General features: G+C 32.6%; 1 protein-coding gene across 1 annotated transcript in view; it reads right to left on the reverse strand.

Moving 5' to 3' along the window:
- LOC123657536 (tyrosine-protein kinase Fer) overlaps positions 1-19,869 on the reverse strand; it is a 56,013-nt gene that overhangs the window by 12,850 nt on the left and 23,294 nt on the right. Inside the window, exons 3-4 of the mRNA XM_045593063.1 lie at positions 2,756-2,852; positions 908-1,109 (exon numbers count right to left, since the gene is read on the reverse strand). Of these exons, the coding sequence (XP_045449019.1) occupies positions 908-1,109; positions 2,756-2,852 (299 nt within the window). The remainder of the gene's footprint in view (positions 1-907; positions 1,110-2,755; positions 2,853-19,869) is intronic.

The raw sequence follows: 19,869 nt of genomic DNA on the forward strand, positions 1-19,869 counted from the left end.
GCATCACTTTGTTATTCCGTTTAATTTCTGCATACAACATTACATAATTCATTTATTAACGCATATGAACATGATCTGAACGAAATATTTTGCAACTCTAAACATACATGTTAATAATTATAATAAAACGATGGACATAAAAACACTTATATTACATTAAATTTTTACAGTGAGCGTTTTGTAGTGTGGTTTGTTTAAAATTCTGGATGTGAAATGTTATTGATCTCTAGTGGCCTGTTTGAATATTCTACCTATTTTGGAATTTGCTTACTAGGAACGAATTTTGACGTAAGATCCATACAAATTGTCAAAAAGCTATCGCTAGTACGCAAAACCAATTAAAGACAGATGCTATGATGAGATTGCTATGTAATTTCCATAAGATTTGAAAACTAGCCCATAAATAAACAACAAGATTATTATATTAGCTATGCTGTATGGATTTATATCCGCAAGTCAAGTTACAAGTAATAGAGACAAGTGGCTCTTTGTCAGACGAGGAATTAACAAGTAATCTTAAAAAGGTCACCTTTGCAAATCCAAAGAGTACTTATAGTTTAAGGTTAAGAGACTTCTAAGTTTCACAAAAGGCAGTGTCAGAAGTAGTAGTGTAAATTAACACAAAAAATAATCTCAAATATGTTGTCAAGCGCGCGCTAAACTCGAGAACGGCTGGACGTATTTTTTTTTAAGTTTTCTATTCTTTATTCTAATTTTTTTTCCTGCTATCTCCTAACTTTGGTTCTTATGGAATGAAATTTTAAGAAAATTGTGCACAAAGTTGAAAGGTTAAAAAAAATGTAACGATTACGTATCATACGTACGTAAAATGTAAAGACTGTCAGGTCAGCTAGGAATACTATTGAATATTTTTCTTACACTAAAATCGATTCGTTTTTCAACATACCACGAAGAAGCCATAGCCTCTCCCAACCGCCGTTGCTGGTCCAACAGCGCAGGGAGAGCAGCAGTGCGTAGCGCTCGTTCGCACTCCGTCGCCTCCGCCAGTAACAACACATATTCATTGTGAGCTCTGTGCAGTCTGCGACAAGCTTTGCCGTACTTGTCACGGGTCTCGTCCAATTTGCGACCGCCTCGGCTGGTCGGACCTATAACAATGATGTGGAGATAATGATTATTAGGAAAAAATTAAAATTTGGCTATTTTTTAAGTAAAATTTCTTTACAGACGCTTGACTTGGGGAGTAAGCTGATGAATGTGTGACGAGAGAGTTACGAAAAGTGTGATACGGTGACGCGAACGAAAGTTGAGAGGGAGATATAAGTTAGTAAAGATAGAAAAAGAGAGAGTTACGTTTTGTATAAGTACTATAGGAGCTAAAGAAGTTTTAGTTCAATCGTGTGGTCTAAAGGACACTCATTTTTTAAAGAAGCTTTGAAATAAACATTTTTAACTGTACAAAATATTTTTTTACATAAGTTTTAAAACCTTCATGGTCAGTATTAACACCTACTGCGCCCATGACCATGGCGGCTGCAACATCGAAATATCGGGAGATTCAAATGACAATCGCGGTTATTTCCGTATAAGTAAAAGTGTTAAATTTTTTCCATAAACATATGTAACTATATTCAAGTATTCATTTAAAAATATTTGTCTAATTACTTTTATGACGTACAATATCTAGTAAAATAATAAATAATTTTATTAAGCGTGACATTTTTTTACGATACATGTGGTTTTTATATCCTGCTGTGATATTTTATAGCCAATACTTTCAGCGATAAATTAAGCCAGAGATCCATTTTTAATTTTTAATATAACCGAGTCAATGACGCAACGAGTTATTCCGAAATCAGACCAGTACATTTAATGATTAGCATGTTAAACAAACAGTCTCTACCACTTTTTAAATTATACTATAGGTAGATAAAAATGTCTGACGCAAACTTGGGGAGGCCTATGTCCAGCAGTAGAATGCAAAATGCTTTTTTAAAAACTGACTGACTGAGACAGAACAACTGAATAAGTTTTAATTAGATAGTTATAGGTATACAGTTCACTTTTATCTATCGTGTAATACGTTATGGTTTGCATTTTGAGTTTAACCGTTTAACAGCTAGTCAGAACCTGCGTACGAACGGCATTCGAGTGCATTGACATCGAAATCATTAATGATACGCAGCACGCACGCAATCTGTATGAATGCTTTTTAAGTATCACCATTGACGTGCACACCAATTCGAAATGTAGGGAAAATGTGAAACGCTTAAAATAACCTGAATAACGACAATACTACTCGAGTCTGCATGCGTTCATATAAATAATAGGTCTACTTTTGCTAAATTACGCTCCGTTGGCGCCGGTAAACGGCGATCTGGTCGATATCGGGAGTTAATGTCCGGAGATTAGTCGATTCGCAGAGAACGTTGCGACTTGCGTGCGCTATGGAATATGGCTTATAGACGTAAACAGTTGCGTCGAGCGCGCACGGTGCCGGCTGTTGGAGTTTAATTTAACAAATGCCCGATAATCGGTTCGGTGCGCGGCGTAATGTATTATTTGTTTACTAGCGTACGTTGAATGATAATGAAGTATGAGTGGATAATGGATTAAAACGGAAACAAATCGGTCAAGACGAACATATGAAATACTTATTACGATTTCTTTTTAGTGGCACAAAGTTTTCTTAAGAACTAACGAAAATTCATAACTATAGATTTTCTATCTATATGTATAAAAAAGTAAATAGTAGGTACATAGGTAACATAAAATATAGCATATGGTCACTCACATTTAAGGTAATTCTCCTCAAATTTCGCCCTCATCTGTTTGTAAGACTCGAGGCACTTCTGATACTCGCTCTGTTTCCTCTGGACCTCTTCTGAGAGCTATCGACAAAAAAAAACAATTTGTTAGAGAATTTGTTTCTTATAGTTATATTTATACGGAAAATGCATATTGAATTAACCTTTTTTTTTACCACGCTTTTATTAGCTTGGGTTGTATGTAATGTAATGGAATCTTTGAGCATATTTTCACCAATTTTCAGAAGTTTGATTAATTTGAAACTTTGCACACATATCAAGGACCGACGACAATGCAATAATTCAATAACAGTTTTCCAATATCCTTATTAGGACGGCCAGGATTAATAAATTATTTTGTGGATCCTCTGTAATTAAGTAAGAGAGATAAAGCTAGCGCGCGATCTGCGCATGCCATGTTCGCAAATAATTAATTGAACAATCGATTATAGTTTAAAAAAACTAAAAAACTACGCTTTTATAGCTAATCGAACTAAAAAGTAGAAAATAATTTTTAATTACAAAGAGTTTATATTACAGTAGTAGAAGAACGAACAATCAACCATAATTAATTACTTCAAAATAACATTATAATAAAATTTAAGTTATTAAGAGAATAATTCAATTCAGAGTAAAAAACGTGGGGTGCATTTTACTATATTTTCATAAATTTTTACCATGTTTTATAACTATCCGCACATAGATAGTTGCAAGTAGAATAATTGTTACATTTAATATATCAAGCACCCCACGCTTTGTACTCTGATTTGAATTATTCTTTTATTACGTAATGATATGACGATAGTCATCTAACCCAACCAACCTTCATAAGAGCTTTCTATAATTTCCGTAATATTTTTTGCTACAAACTATTTAAAATGCATCTATCATTCTCATGCATTAGGTATATGTAAGTGTTAGTTGAACACTGTTAACGACAATAATAATTATTTTCCGATTGAAAGCGATAACCGGCCAGCATATTGTAGAAATGATTGTAATGTAAATGCGTCAAGTACCTACGATATAATTTAATGACAATTTTCAAGTATATGTCATAGAAACTTCCTAGTTATTATATTTTAACTTTATCTTTAAGAATATGATAATAACAAATATATCGGTTATTTCCTTTTTATATTCCTAATACTTAGTAGTGAGACAGAATGATAAACTGAGTAACGGAAATAGTAACAAATCAACAGTATTTAATACATAAACCTACATAAAAAATACATATGGCTTAAAAATACATAAAGCGAACCTACGCCCTGTACAGTTTTTACTTGATTTTACAAAACCAGTCATCGAAACAACGAAGCGTAGGTAATAGAAGGCTATTTTAGTGTATCGATTTTATCTGGAGAGACGAAAATCACCGTTATTAATAATATGTATTACGCAATTATTACGTGAGCGGATTACTTCGTAAATTCGACCATGTCCGGTTGACACAATTCACATAAATTGAGTTCCTATAAACATTGTCTATTGCTTTTAATATTAATTCGCTTATTAGTACCACGTCCTAGCTGAACGAACGAATAACCGTAAATCATAGACGGCTGCAGCTAAAAATATATGGTAACTAACAAATAATTTTATTTTGAATTGTTGTTAAAAAGAACTAGTGTAAGTTATAACGTGCTTTTATAGTTTACCTTGCCAGTGAAATGTATAATACATATAATGATGAAAATGTGTGCTGCTGTGCCCGCGACTTCGTCCGCGTGGAATAGCGACTTTGGGCAGCATTTTTTGGATAAATTTTTTGGTTTATTCTAGATATCGGGATAGCTCTAATATTTTGTATCTTGTCGCAGTCATAAAACACTCACATAGACCTTACACGTTTCCATACAAACTACCATCCTGTTATTTTACATTACTGAGGGTAAAACTTTTACAAACTTTGAATGTCGTATTTATTTATATCGAATCAACAGCCCAAAAAATAAGTTTCATGCTACTAGCTCTAAAAATGACGATACTTCCATACAACTTTTCATCCCCACCTTTTAACCCCTTGTGCTCCTTTTTTGCATTGAAAAATTTCTCAGGCGCAAGACTATGTGTACAAAATGTCATTTAAATCGGTTCAGTAGTTTTGGCGTGAAAGCGCGACACACAGACAAGCAGACAGAGTTACTTTCGCATTTATAATATTATCGACTAAGTCGGCAAACAAGCTCAACAAACTCACCTGATGGTAAGCGATTACCGTATCTTCCCGACTAGAAAAAAGGTCAGGTTCAACCAGATCATGTATCTGGACCGGATCAGGATAGAATGAGGCATGCCGGATCAGGATAGAATGAGGCATGCCAGATCCGGCAAGCTCTATCAGGACCAGGTCTAGGATAAGGATAGCCTGATGTAAAATATAATCAAGTATGGTAAGGCATACTGAATCAGGACCCGGTCCGGTCCAGATAAGGACAGCCTGATGTAAAATATAATCAAATATGGTAAGGCATACTGGATCAGGACCTAGTCCGGTCCAGATCAGGATAGCCTGAAATAAATTACGCGAACTGAGCCTGAATCACGCTATTAATTTTTTTAAGCGCACTTAGTATATTATATACAGTTATCAGAACGGTCTAGCAGGGAGTCCATTTCTACACAGTGGAGCAGTCGCATAGATCAAGTAAAAAAAGGTAGATAACGCACCTAGAACAGAAAAGTGAAGCCACTTTTTTAAAGATGTGTGAGTGAGTGAAGTGTTGACACCTTTTAAAAAAAGTCCCTAAATTTTTTATTAAACAATTAATTTAATATAGGTAAAATGGGTATGTGAAAATAAAAACCTGTTTATAGTTTTAAATAAATTTACTAAAAATAAAACAAAAAAATCGGTAGAATAATAAAAAAATATATTCGTAAGATAATCGTATGAATGGACACTTCCTATCCCCTCTGTTTATCTCTTTTCAGTTTGCAGTCGGTTGTTTTTTAACTATTTTTCTTAAACCTAGAATCCTTTATGTTGTATAAGTTTTTTAAATTTTTGTCGCTTAGAACTCAGAGTCATCGTCATTGTTTGCATTTTACTAATATGATGTAGTCTTATGTTCAAATATTTTTCAATCACTAATCGTATGAAATTGACTTTATGCGCATGGCCAGCATAATCGTGGTCATTTTCTCAGTCTTACAGCCGCTACCCATTCACCTCTTATTAAAATATTCGTTGGAAACCTAAAACCATGAAATTTGATAGTAAAATATGGGTATAGTTCGCGTCATGTAAAAAGAACGCTGGCCTTGAAGCTGCGCAGAAGCGATTTATCGGTCTATTTGGTGGTACGGGGTAGGGGGACAGGAGTGTTTATCACGTGTCGCATGCTTGCCGGTGTGCTATTGGTTGACAGTGGTTGACAGTTCGACGTCGACTCAAAATATTATCGCGCACAAAAGTTTTAAATTACAAAATTCTCCATTTACTATTTATTTCACTAAAAAACAAATATCAATTTATCATTTTAAACACATAAAAACTATTAAGATACGAATATCGAGAGTACAGATAATTATTATTTTTGAATACGATATTTCAATAACTAAAAAATTTGTTATTGCTTTTGTTTAAAAAAAAAATTGTGATTTTGTAAAGTGATAATTATTATACTTATTTAGTCCGAATTATTCACACTTGTATTTCTAGTATTTTTTAATGTACCTACCAATAACCACTATACGAAGCCGCGAGTGAAAGCCTAATTAAAAAATAAAACAGTAGTACTTGTGCTCGAGTATACCCATGCGCAAACGCACCCCCTCCAGATTCTTTCAGCGTTCTTTTTACATGACGCGAACTATACCTAGTTTACTCAAAAATTGTAAAAAGTTAAAACATAAAACAAACGAGTTAATAATTCATAAATATATTTTGATTTTTTTATTTTTAATTTATGTAACATAAAATAACTTTTCTTTCGTCTACTTTTTACTTAATTATTTTTCTGATTGCGTACAATTTACTTACCCACATTTTGGGGTATTGAAAAAAAGAACTACTGGCAACACTCCCGTGGTACGTCATTTCGTGACATTGAAATTATAAGTTCCGAATAACCTCAATATTATTTTGAAATAACAATAAATTTAAAGTTTTATATGTACTTACGTGTGAAACGATATTCCTTCAGATTTTTTGTTACCTTTGGTATTGTTTTTGCACCATTTAATCACACAAGACGGCATTTTATAAGCAAAGTTACTGTATGAAGCCTCGTGACATACTAACGAAAATGAGCGTAGTTTGATGCATATGTGTGCGTGAGCGCGTGTATTTACTTGAAGGAGCCGAGTTTTGTGGCTTCACTAACAACAAAGGCCGCGCATTATCTACTTTTTTTTACTATATCTATGAGCAGTCGTAAGTAGTAGGAAGTAGTTAATTAGTAGTTAATTATTAGAAATTAATAAATAAAATTTAAGTAATAATAATAATTAATTATAACATAAAAATAAATAAAAATAATATTTCTAGTAAAAACATAAATAAATAATACATTGGAAAAAATAAACGGAAATAAATATCATAATAATTATGTTAAGTAACATATTTATAGTATTAATTCGCTTTTTTTATTTTGTTAAACAATTTTCTTAAGAATATACATTCGTGTTTTTTAAAAGGACCGGACCGAAACGGCTGATCAGGATGAGATGAGATTTCCTGATCTGGACCCGATCAGGAAATCTCATCTCATCCTGATCAGGTCCAGACCAATCATCTGCGTTACATGCCTTATCTAGCCCTAATCAGGCATGCCTGGTCCGGTCCTTCTAAGGAAGACGAAAAACTTTCTACTCGGGTTATAGACGTCTGCAACACCAGAAGCATCACAAGCGCGTTGCCGACCCTATCCCCAATCTCCCCAGGAGTTCTGGTCACCTTACTCACAAACAGAAACACAACACTGCTTGAAAACATTATTATTTAGCCATAATCTTCTATAAGGTCGAGTTACTACCCCCCAGTCGGGCTACTCCCTATTTTGAGCAGGAAATTTCCTGCTGTGCCCTACCTCAGTAAAAGTAATCTATAAACAATATGTACCTACGTACGTACGTACCTATTTAATTTTAAAAACATACTAACGTTTCAAGTATTAATATTATATAGATTCATAATTTATAACATTTTTTTTAAGTTATTAAATATGTATAGAGAACGTTTAATGCAAGTTAATTATTTTTCAATTTTTTATATAGTTAAGCGCACTTGTTATTATATTATTTTTTATATAATAATGAGAATAAGTTAACGCTGTCATACTGCCTTCGAGTGGATCCGGAAATACTTCGAATTACATTCTCAAGCTCAAATTACGTCACTATCGATGACTCGTCAACCACTTGTCAGTAACTTCGATAAATTAATATATAAAATATTTTCAAATATTATCAGCAATTAACTGTTTACGTGTATGGCTATGCGCTGTCATTGCAATGTAATCACAGTCACTTCCTTTCTAGATGTACGATAAATATTATTGATGTAATTTCAGAAGTTTGTTGTTAATTTATTCCATTAAGTTCCTGAGAATTATTTTTGCCAAATTTTAATAGGATTGTTAACCTTCATCACTTTATAAATATAAATCATTGTAAATTTAATTTACACTGTTTAATGGGTTTAGGTTAAAACTAGTTTTAAGTAGATTTAACGCGTTTTGACAAAATATCTCTGTTTCTGTAGCATTAAACTGAGATATTTTGTCAAACTCGCTTCATTTTATTTTCAAAAATATTCGCATGACACCACATTTATTATTCTTAATGTCAGTGTTAAACGAAATGAATAAATATGCAACTTTTTATAACAAATTCTCAATATTTACTACTTTTATTACGGTTATTACTATTGAAAAATTATTTTTAAAACAAGTGTCTGGCACACCTGATGTTAAGCAGCTGATTTATGGCATATGAACACCTTCAAACATCAGGAGTATGACAAGCATTTTGCCGACTCTACTACCACTGTCACCACAGTATAAAAATTATGCGAAAAATCTGCATTACATAAAAGTAACATATTATATATTCTCTTTATTGCACTTTAAAATCATAATTATACATCATGGTTATAAAAATGTTGGCAAGGGCGAACTATGAAACATAAACTACGGCTAAGAAATTAAATAATAATACCACGCATAATCACTGTTATATTATATTGTATCTCTGTTCCAATATCAGTAAAAAAGGGTAAATCCGCGGGTGATGCTAATTTTATATTAACGTATTAACTAGACTAGAAACTTTATAAATTTTAATTTAAGCATCGCTTAAATAATATTATTTGACTGTCACTAATTTGAACTAATTATCAAATTAAAAGTAAACTGGTTAGAATTACGTAGTGTAACATCTAATATCCCACGAACACATGAAAATAACATAAACATTTTAGGAATTGTGTGTTATGTCAGCATAAAATTATTTGAATTCGAATAAACATTAATATTAATTTTATTTGTGCATACAATACCTAAAGATCAAAGGTGAAAATGTTTCATTGTTATTATTATTATTAGTAATACTTTTGTGAAATCACCAGATGTCAGCAAAACATATTCATTAACATAATTTCTTACAATATAGGTACATACGTATATAATATAATCATTTACAGCGATGCCAATTTTGCAAACTAAATATTTTTTAATGCAATAAGGTACAAATTAACTAAGGTAGAAAAGCTTTACCTAGTGTAATTTTACTAATTACTTGCGGAATTAGCATAGGTAGGTGAACTTACGCCACTCGTAACATGGTTTTATTGTCGCTCGGGGCCCACCTAAAATTTGCCAATCCTTTCAAGCAATTAATTGTTTTTTACCACCACACTCATTGCAAGCACAATTTTAATTAAGTTCATTAACCAAATTAAAAAAGGAGGAATTTCTCAATTCTATTGAATTTTCGTGTGTTTCAAACGCGATTTGGAATTATTTTGTCAATTAAAAAAATCATGGTAATGTTTCGTGGGCCGCCCAAGCCATGGTCCCCCCGGCACCCCCAACACTACGCCATTGGGGCTTGTTGATTATTTACATGTAGTTAAAAAGGCACGCCATGAATCACATAAGTGAAACAACAGTTCCATTAATGTAAATGAGAGTAAATAACGCGCAGGGTCACATAGTATTAAATAAATAAGTGGTTCCTTTCTATTGTGACTCATAGCGTATATGAATTTATAGTAAATTAACTGAGGTACTCCTACAAATCATAGTTTAGTTTAATGTTTTATAGAGTAACCTAACTTAACAATTTGTTTGGCTCTCAAAAAATTTTCATAGTCGTCCAGCTAGCAATACTTCTAAGAAATCTCGTTTTAAATAATTAAGTTTGCTCGCAAATGAAAAAAAATCGACTTCAATTACATCGCATCGACAAGTAATGCAACGTAAGAATACGAAAAAATAGTCAAGTAACAACACGTTACGCTCGATGAAATTTAAATAGAACTCTAAGACAAGCATCAGGTTTCGATAAAAACACGAATCATCAATATCAGTAAACCCAGTGGAAAGCTACGCGGTATCATACAATGTAGGTCGACGAAAAGTAGTTAAATAAATACGCATTATTGAATATAACTCGAAAAGTATTTGTTATCATCATCATCATTTCAGCCTATTGCAGTCCACTGCTGGACATAGGCCTGCACAAGTTCGGGCCAAAAATGGCGTGAACTCATGTGTGTTGCCCATAGTCACCACGCTGGGCAGGGTTGGTGTCCGCAAGGCTGGCTTTGTCGCCCCGAAGACGCTGCTGCCCGTCTTCGGCCTGTGTATTTCAAAGCCAGCAGTTGGATGATCATCCTGCCCCGTCAGTCGGTGTACTTCTTAGATCTCAATTAAATTTTAACAGGACCACATAAAACACACAATGTTTCGATTTAAAAAAATACAATCGAATTGAGAACCTCTTCCTTTTTTGGAATTCGGTTAAAAATAAACAAAATATGTAACTTCACATTATCAGAACAGTATAATTGTTATATCATATCAAAAATATATATGAATTAAGTAGGTATGAACTATTTAGTGAGTAATATTTTTTTGTTTAAATTTAAATGTTTTTTTATGTGTACCTAATACAACTTTTTTAGTTTTTTTTTTCCTTAAAAGTAAACGAGGTATTTCTATATACTATTTAAAATTTACATACATAATTTACATGATGAATTTATCTTCGTTTAATATATATTACCATTGTATTACAAGTTATATTGTAATAAAATGATATTTCATAGTTAGCTTTTAATGTATATATTTTCGTACATACGTTGAATTGAATATCTTTACATATTACACTACTTAAAACACATAATATGTAATTACATAAAATTTTATTTATGAATCTTTAATGAAAACACTCTTTAATATCGTTACTATTTTCTTTTAAGAGTTCCTCATTCAAAGATAAAAGTAAAAGCCAAACAAAACAAATTTCGTAGAACATTACATAGAGAAACTTCGTAAGCAACCCCGACCCGAACTTGACTGACGTTATTTATTTTTATAATGACCCCCGATAGGATATTTTATTATAATAGGACTCTGTGAACAGATTTATTACCAGTATCTACTACATAATGGCTTTATGTCGATAATTTAACCGTTATGATACTCCGAATCTCCACTGGCACGTGACACTACCAGTTACAACAATAGCACCCGTACAAACGTGAGTGTGTCAATCGTAGTATAATAGATAAGAGATGTGACGACTAGTTCGCGACTGTGCGGCTATTACTATAGTCGGCGACTAGTCGGCGACTATTAGGCAAATAGCGCCGACTATCCGGCGTCTTACTTTGTATTAGTCTAAGTTACGAACTAGTCGTGATCTTCACTCATCTGCTTAATGGATAATAAGTATTAAATAATTATTTTCTTTAGTACGGTAAAGATAAATTGCGATAAAGTTGGTTGGAAAATTCATGGCCAATATATTATATGTATTTGGTAACCGCTATTCAAACCAGACTTTTAGCAGGCAGCCCTATGTCATCGTATTCGCACTAAAACAGCGGTTATTTTGATGTGAGATTTATTTATTAAACATATGGATTAAAGTAACTAGAACGATATATATTAATATACCTGTTTATATATGTTTACTATAGAAGCGAGCGAGCGACATACCGTGGCCAGGATTTTTCAGTCAATCTTTTCGCGATTATTTTTATATAATAAAAAAGTGCGTGTGCAAAGTAAACATGTCAGAAGTAAAACTTCTTTGGCAAACTAATTTTTGAGTCTCGTTTATATTTAAGTAAACAAATCTAAAGCTTTAGATTTCCGTTCCAGTACCTTCGACAAAAATGTTGCCGTTTCATCAAAACGTTGCCGTTTCATCCGTAAAAATTTTACCCTCATGCGCTTGAAGAAGTTTCACTTCATAAACCTTGATTATTTATCAGTATTTCTATTTTATAGTCAGTCTTACACATTTTGAAATGTAAAACAAAGCAACCTTTCCTATGGTAATCAATTTTTAAATTTACTTGCTTGTAAAGAAAGCATATCTACGACATTTATTAAACAAAACTAGTATCTTAATTAACAACATAATACCTTCTTATCTTCATCAACCATTTATAATTCTTTTTTCTCATTGAAATAAAACACACTGAAATGGGTCGTCATTACGCTTTATCACCGGTAACTCACTCTAGGACCGCAGTTCATGCAGTACCTTTGACCTGTCAACTTGAAAATCTTCTATTTTTCTGATGCAAACTTTTGGCAATATTGCCAAATATTCCTCTACGTTACTGTATTGTCTTCATCGATGGAGGTGCTCTGTATATCATCTTACAAAAAAAAAACACCTCTGAACCTTACGGCAATCCGTTCGGCACTACCGAAATCCCTGAAACCGTGATCTGCAAGCCCGACTAGTCGGCTTTTTACAACGACTACGACGAATCGGCTTCTCGGCTATTCGGCCAGTCATAAACGGCACATCTCTAATAATAATTACATTGACATCGCTCGCAGAAAGTGAAGGCGAATAACAATTACAAAAGAAATCATTTAAATTCTCAACTTTTTTTAGGACAATTCAAAATGGCAATTCATTGGAAAGCTATGTCGAGAAGCTATTATCACTGACACAAATATTTTCTAATCATAAAAAATCAACTTCTATTTAGTCGATTATTATATTATATTGATATTTTAGTCGCCGTCACAGGAGACCGAAGAGCTGGCAGCTACTTCGGACAAAGAATTAGTCTAGCTATTCAAAGGGGGAACGCTGCCAGTATCTTCGGAACCTTGCCTAAAGGGACTCCTTTTAATAATATTTTTAACCGACTTCCAAAAAAGGAGGAGGTTCTCAATTCGACTGTTTTTTTTTTATGTATGTTACATCAGAACTTTTGACCGGGTAGACCGATTTCGACAAATTTTGTTTTAATCGAAAGGTTTTGTGTGCCAATTGGTCCCATTTAAATTTATTTGAGATCTAACAACTACTTTTCGAGCTATATCTAATAATGCGTTTTTACTTGACGCTTTTTTCGTCGACCTACGTTGTATTATACCACATAACTTTCTACTGGATGTACCGATTTCTATAATTCTTTTTTTGTTGGAAAGGGGATATCCTTAATTTGGTACCATGATAAGGAAACCAGGATCTGATGATGGGATCCTAGACAAATCGAGGGAAACTCTCGAAAATCCGCAATAACTTTTTACTGGGTGTACCGATTTTGATAATTTTTAATTTAATCGAAAGCTGATGTTTATCATGTGGTCACATATAAATTTTATCGAGATCTGATAACTACTTTTTGAGTAATCTTTGATAACGCGTAGTTGCTTGACTATTTTTTTGTCGATCTACGTTGTATTACTGTTGATGTAATTGAAGTCGGTTTTTTTTTCTTTTGCGAGCAAACACAATTATTTAGTTATTATATTATGTATATATAATATACTTAAGGATTTTTTTTAATTTAATGTAATTTATCTGTTAAAAATTGTGAAATACATAGTAAGATATATATATAACTAGCTGTGCCCGCGGCTTCGCCCGCGTTGAAATCAGTGTGTCACAAAGTTTTTCCGGCACACTTCCAGTTAAACTCTCATTATAATCGGCTTAGCCGTTCCGTAAACCTTCCTCTTGAACCGCATGAAAATCCGTTCAGTAGATTTTGAGGAAGTCGATCACATACACTTTTGGGGACTTTGTTTTATAATACACTAACTGTTGCCCGCGATTACATCCGCGTGGTTATGAACATATGTATTACTATTAAGATGTTTAACGCATTTTTTTTATTTCAGTCACTTGAAATGCTCATCACACTGAGTAACTTTTTAAAAGGCACAATTTAGTATAATTTAATACTTGTTTTTATAAAACCTCTCTATACACCACATTTTTAGTTTTATTTTCAGGCTGTATATGTTTCATACAAACTATCAACCCCAATTAAACCCCCTTAGCGGTGGAATATCGCTAAATCTCTCTACTCTACTACTATTATCTACTAACTATAATCTACCTCCCTGCCAAATTTCATCTTTATCCATCCTAGATGGATGGACCTTCCAGCTGTTTTTGGGTTCTCGTGATGAGTGAGTCAGTGACCTTTCTCTTTTATATATAGATTACGATGTATTATTTGGACACCTCCTCACCATCTATAGACCATATATTTTAAATTTCAAGTCTCTTACTTCAAAGACATAGAACTTTCATACAAATTTCCAACCCCCGTTTTATCCCCTTAGGGGTCGAGTTTCGTGAAATTTGTTCTTAGCGGATGTTTACGCTCTATAAGGAACCTACCTATCAAACGTTAAATTTGTAGCTGTTATAGTTTCGGGGATTTCGTGATGAATGAGTCAATGTACCATCCCCCGATTCAACCCCAAAAGGGAGTTGATTTCTAAAGATATATTATTTGAACACCTTCTCATCATCTATAGATCATACATTTTAAATTTCAAGTCTCTTACTTCAAAATCATAGGACGTTCATACAAACTTGCAACCCCCATTTCACCCCCTTAGGGGTCGAGTTTCGTAAAATCCGTTCTTAGCGGATGCCTACGTCTTATAAGGAGCCTACCTGCCAAATTTCAAGTTTGTATATGTTATAGTTTCGGAGATTTCGTGATGAATGACCTTTCGCGTTTATATATATTATAGATATAATATAATATAATTTATTTTAAATTAATCCATTTAATAACTTTTTTTAGTGAAATAAATACTAAGTTAATAGAAAAAAAACTTCTATTTGAATAATGAAAATTACACGATGCTTTTTAGAGAACAAAATGCAAAAGTTCTTTAAGTCCGTGGAGTCAATTGAAAAGAAATTGAAATTCTTTTTTATAGGAGTTTCAAAATGTCAGGATACAAAAGAGGCAATATTTTTAACTTTTTTGCCAGCGTCCAGTGGTAAACCGCAAACGACTTAAAATTCATCGGCTTACGCATATGCACTTTTTATTTATGTTTCTTCTTATGGTATCGTACATTTGTGGATTGGGCAAAGAGACCTTGTAAAAAATAATAATAGAAATAAAATAGGTTAATAAACTATTAAAATTTATGTAAGTTTTTTCACTACTATAATATATATATATATATATATATATATATATATATATATATATATATATATATAAACATATTTGTAATATTTATAATCACATAATCACTTTACAACATTTTTTTTTGTAAGATGTTTTTAAACAGGCTCGACTAAAACTCACTAAAAACGACAAAGTACTGAAAAAAATTTTGCTAGCCCATATTATATAATCATTTGAAATAACTATACCAACTTCTTAAATTACCAGTTACTATAAAAACAACAATAAAACTGACCTCTGTCACACAAGACCGACTGAATACTAGTAGATAAGTAAATAGATCATTGATTTATAAAAAACCCCAGTAACATAGATAGATAGAACTTTACTGAAGTCATTACCTTTATAATTAACTAGCTGTACCAACTTAGAAACCTTTGTGGGCTCATGCACAACTGCTGATGATCATGACATGATCAAATGCATAGTTTACGATTCTATAAAGGACATAAAGACAAACATTCATTTATACAGGGTTACTTGTAAAACACCAGCATCCTTGCAGGACAAGATAGCTAACATTATGTACAACAACATTTGTTCTACGACTTTTGACATAACTCAATACATTAATTAAAAATAATTTTTTAAGCTTTTACTGTACTGTCCTAACATTTGTAAGTCTATGTTTCATTGATTCGTTCATTATCGAAAGGACGACGCGACGCTCGCGCGCGCATGCACTGCTAATAATAATAATAAATAACACTTTCTCTGCCCGATAATTCTAGTTAATAAAATAATTCAAGTTAATAATATAAATTGCTTGGTGGGTTTGTAGGCAGTATCACAGTATGTATGTCGCAGTGACTTAGGTAAATGTGTATGTAAGTTAGCTATCTGAATTCTGAACATCCAAAATATGTGAAAATTATTAACTTAGCTTATTATTATTCTTTACCGTTTACTAAAGTTTAATTAAACCAAATTAATATTAAATATTGGTAGCTGGGTATTATTCACTTTTCATTGTTTAATGCAGGCGAATTAAAAAAGTGGAATCAGCGTATTTACAATAATTAAAAATAAAAAAATAATTGACAATAAAATAATATTTACAAACTAAATTCCTATTACCTCTACATCGCGCACATAGCGTTCAAAATAGTCACCATCACAACCAACACACAGACCACACCTAAAAATCAGCTGTTCACAAACACGTGCTAACACTTCCGAATTCGTTTTCATTTGATAATAATCATCCTCATTCCTCACCATTTCCGTGTATTCGACATTAGAATAGCAGTACGCCATGGTTATAAAATTACTTTAGTACAGATACAATACATCGATCGATACGAGTAAAATAAATACGAGTGGCACACAAAATCATATGACGCGGGCGCATCAAAGTCGCCGCACCGACTGCTTCGGCTAGCGAAATAGTTCAAGTTCAAGGGCACTAGCGCCGCTCCGGCCCTTCCTTCCCCCCTCACATTCACGCCCGCAAGTAGTAACTGTTTACCTAATATTTGGGATGCGCGTAGAGTTTATAACATTCAAACGGGAAATTAAATTAATATTTTTTTTTGTATGAAAGTAAAATCTAACAAATTATCAAAAGTCATAGAACAAATGTTGTTACTTATGATGTTAGCTATCTTGTCCTGCAAGGATGCTGGTGTTTTACAAATAACCCTGTATATATAATAAAAAAGGAAATTACAAAACATTCACAAGTTAAGTGCGCGAAGGCGTCCTACTGCTATTAGCAATCTATACCTAACAACATTTTGTGAAAGTAAAAAAAAAGGTGTAAAGTATGCAAATTAAGACATATAGACCTACGTGTAGGGAAGCTAAGTAACTGTAATAATACATATCTTAAGTTACCATCTTTATTTTATTATCTGTGCATATTAGCGAAAGAAGGGCTGATCTGGTAATTAGTTAGTTAACTATATTTTAATAAATCTATATCAAATAACTACGTAAGAAAACGTATTTCGCACGCATTAATCTTTCTTGAAGTAAGATTTATTTTGATAAAATTTAAAACGGTTAAAGACTGCTACGATCACTTTCGCTACATTGAAACTTATAACGAAAAGATTATCTTACTTTCTATGCCATATATTGATATATTACATATGTTTTTAAAATATTGAACTTATTAAAAAATATTATATTTAAGTATTATTATAACTACACAGGTAGTCTTGCGGTTTTAACCACGTAATAATATCCGATTCGATGAGAATGTCGAGAAAAAAACTAACCTATGTCTTACTCCAGTTCTCCAGCTATCTACGTATGCACTATTCAGTTCACTAGTTTTTATTTTTCATGAAAGAGTAACATTAAACATCTATCCATTTATCCTTACAAAATTTTGTATTGGTATAACAGTAGTAGGATACCTAAAAAAATTACATGAATTGAAAACATTCAACATTAATTGGTATATCATTACATAGTATAAAACAAAGTCGCTTCCCGCTGTCTGTATGCTTAGACCTTTAAAACTACGCAACGGATTTTGATGCGGTTTTTTTTTGTAAATTGAGTGATTCATGTAAGTATAATATAGTAGAGGAACACCGATAGTTTTTACAAATGTGCGAAGCCGAGGCGGGTCGCTAATATTGTAGTATACTTAAAACTAACACTCGTCACTTACACTCGATCACAGTACATTATCAAATGTTTTTTAAATAATTGTGTCTACTCGCAAACGAAAAAAAAACAACTTCGAAAAGTAATACAACGTAGATCGACGAAAAAATAGTCAAGTAAATACGCATTATTAGATATAACTCGAAAAGTACTAGTCAGATCATGATTAATTTTTAAATGGGACTACATGACAAGCACCACCTTTCGATTAAATACACAATCATCGAAATCGGTCCATCCAGTTGTCGCACCGAAGACGCTGCTGTCCGTCTTCGGCATGTGTATTTCAAAACCAGCAGTTTAATGGTTATCCCGCTATCGGTCGTCTTTTTAAGTTCTAAGGTGGTAGTGGAACTATGTTATTCCTTAGTCGCCTCTTACGATTGCTATAGCGATCTCTTATTGCTATAGCGATAATAAAAAGTATAAAATGATCAGTAACAATAAAATGATACTATTGTTATTTATGCATACATAGGTAGGTAGGCTTTAATAGCTGAAATTATCGTTTGCGACCTAAATATTTGTCGATGGTATGCGGCTGCTCATCGGTCGGTACATGTCATTGATCGTCATGTTTTGCATCACACCTATGTACCTATTATTAGACGTTTAGTTATTCCGGTTTCTAGTGATTTCGATTTTCGATTTAGTTTTTAATAATGCCATATAGTATTTAAATTTAGAAAACCATACCATATTTCTTATTATAGGGATGTCCGGTTTTGATTTCACTCATGAACGTAGAATTTTGTTATAAATTTAATTTATTTTATTTATTAATAACATCAAAATTCAAATAATTTCAATTTATTTTATAAAAATGTATTTTTATTAAATTTCACTGTCGAATATCACATTACAGATAATCCAAATTAATAATTTTTAATTTAGTATTACCTAAAATTCTTCATTTTAACGTATCAGATAAAGTTATACTATGTAAAAGTAACGTATCAGATAAAGTTATACTATGTAAAGGTATTATGGATTAGGAACCTAAACGTCATATATTTTTTGTAAAAAAATTTTACTTATATTACAATTTTAATTTCATTGTAGTAACAATGTGAACGTTGACATCTGTAGGTTTAATAGAAAGGTGAATTGAAAACAATATACAATACATTGAAACAATATAGTGTAGCGCGTATACTCGTAATAAAAATTAATCCTGAGCGCAAAACTCGAGAACGGCTGACCCTTGAATCCTTTTAATTCAGCTCTATCTAAAAATCTGCTTTTAGCGGACGTCTGCTAACTATAAATTACCTGCCTGCCAAATTTCATCTTTATGCGTCCAGCGGTTATAGAGACTTTGTGATGAGTGAATGGCCTAACGATTTTATATATAAGACCTGGGTATCGAGCTTTGCTCGGGATATATATATAATCGTGTTTTTTGGAAATTATATTTAAATATGAATAACATAAACCAAACACTCATTGGCTTAGTGTTGCTTAACAACTACTCAAGTAGTATTAGTGTTTTTTTAAGTATACTTAGATACGAATAAGATCCGTTGATAAAGGGCTCCTATTAATAGTTTTACTCACAAAAGAGGGACCTTGAAAAAAGGGAAAAAAGTAATCGGACTGGAAAAATCTGGATTTGAACCGGGTCTTCTGATTTCAGCACAGCCCGATTTCCCACCTGAGCTAGTATAAGTTTATAGATGGCGGCGAAATTTACCTTCTTATTCTAATGATATTGTAGCAGATTTCCATTGCCTGAAAATACGGTGAAAACAACATTTTCTAAAATTGAATCCTAGCTAGATCGATTTATCGCCCCCATAACCACCTGCATACTAAATTTCATGAAAACCG

The sequence above is a fragment of the Melitaea cinxia genome, chromosome 11 (genome assembly GCF_905220565.1).
Source record: "Melitaea cinxia chromosome 11, ilMelCinx1.1, whole genome shotgun sequence".
In the NCBI taxonomy this organism is placed as follows: domain Eukaryota; kingdom Metazoa; phylum Arthropoda; class Insecta; order Lepidoptera; family Nymphalidae; genus Melitaea; species Melitaea cinxia.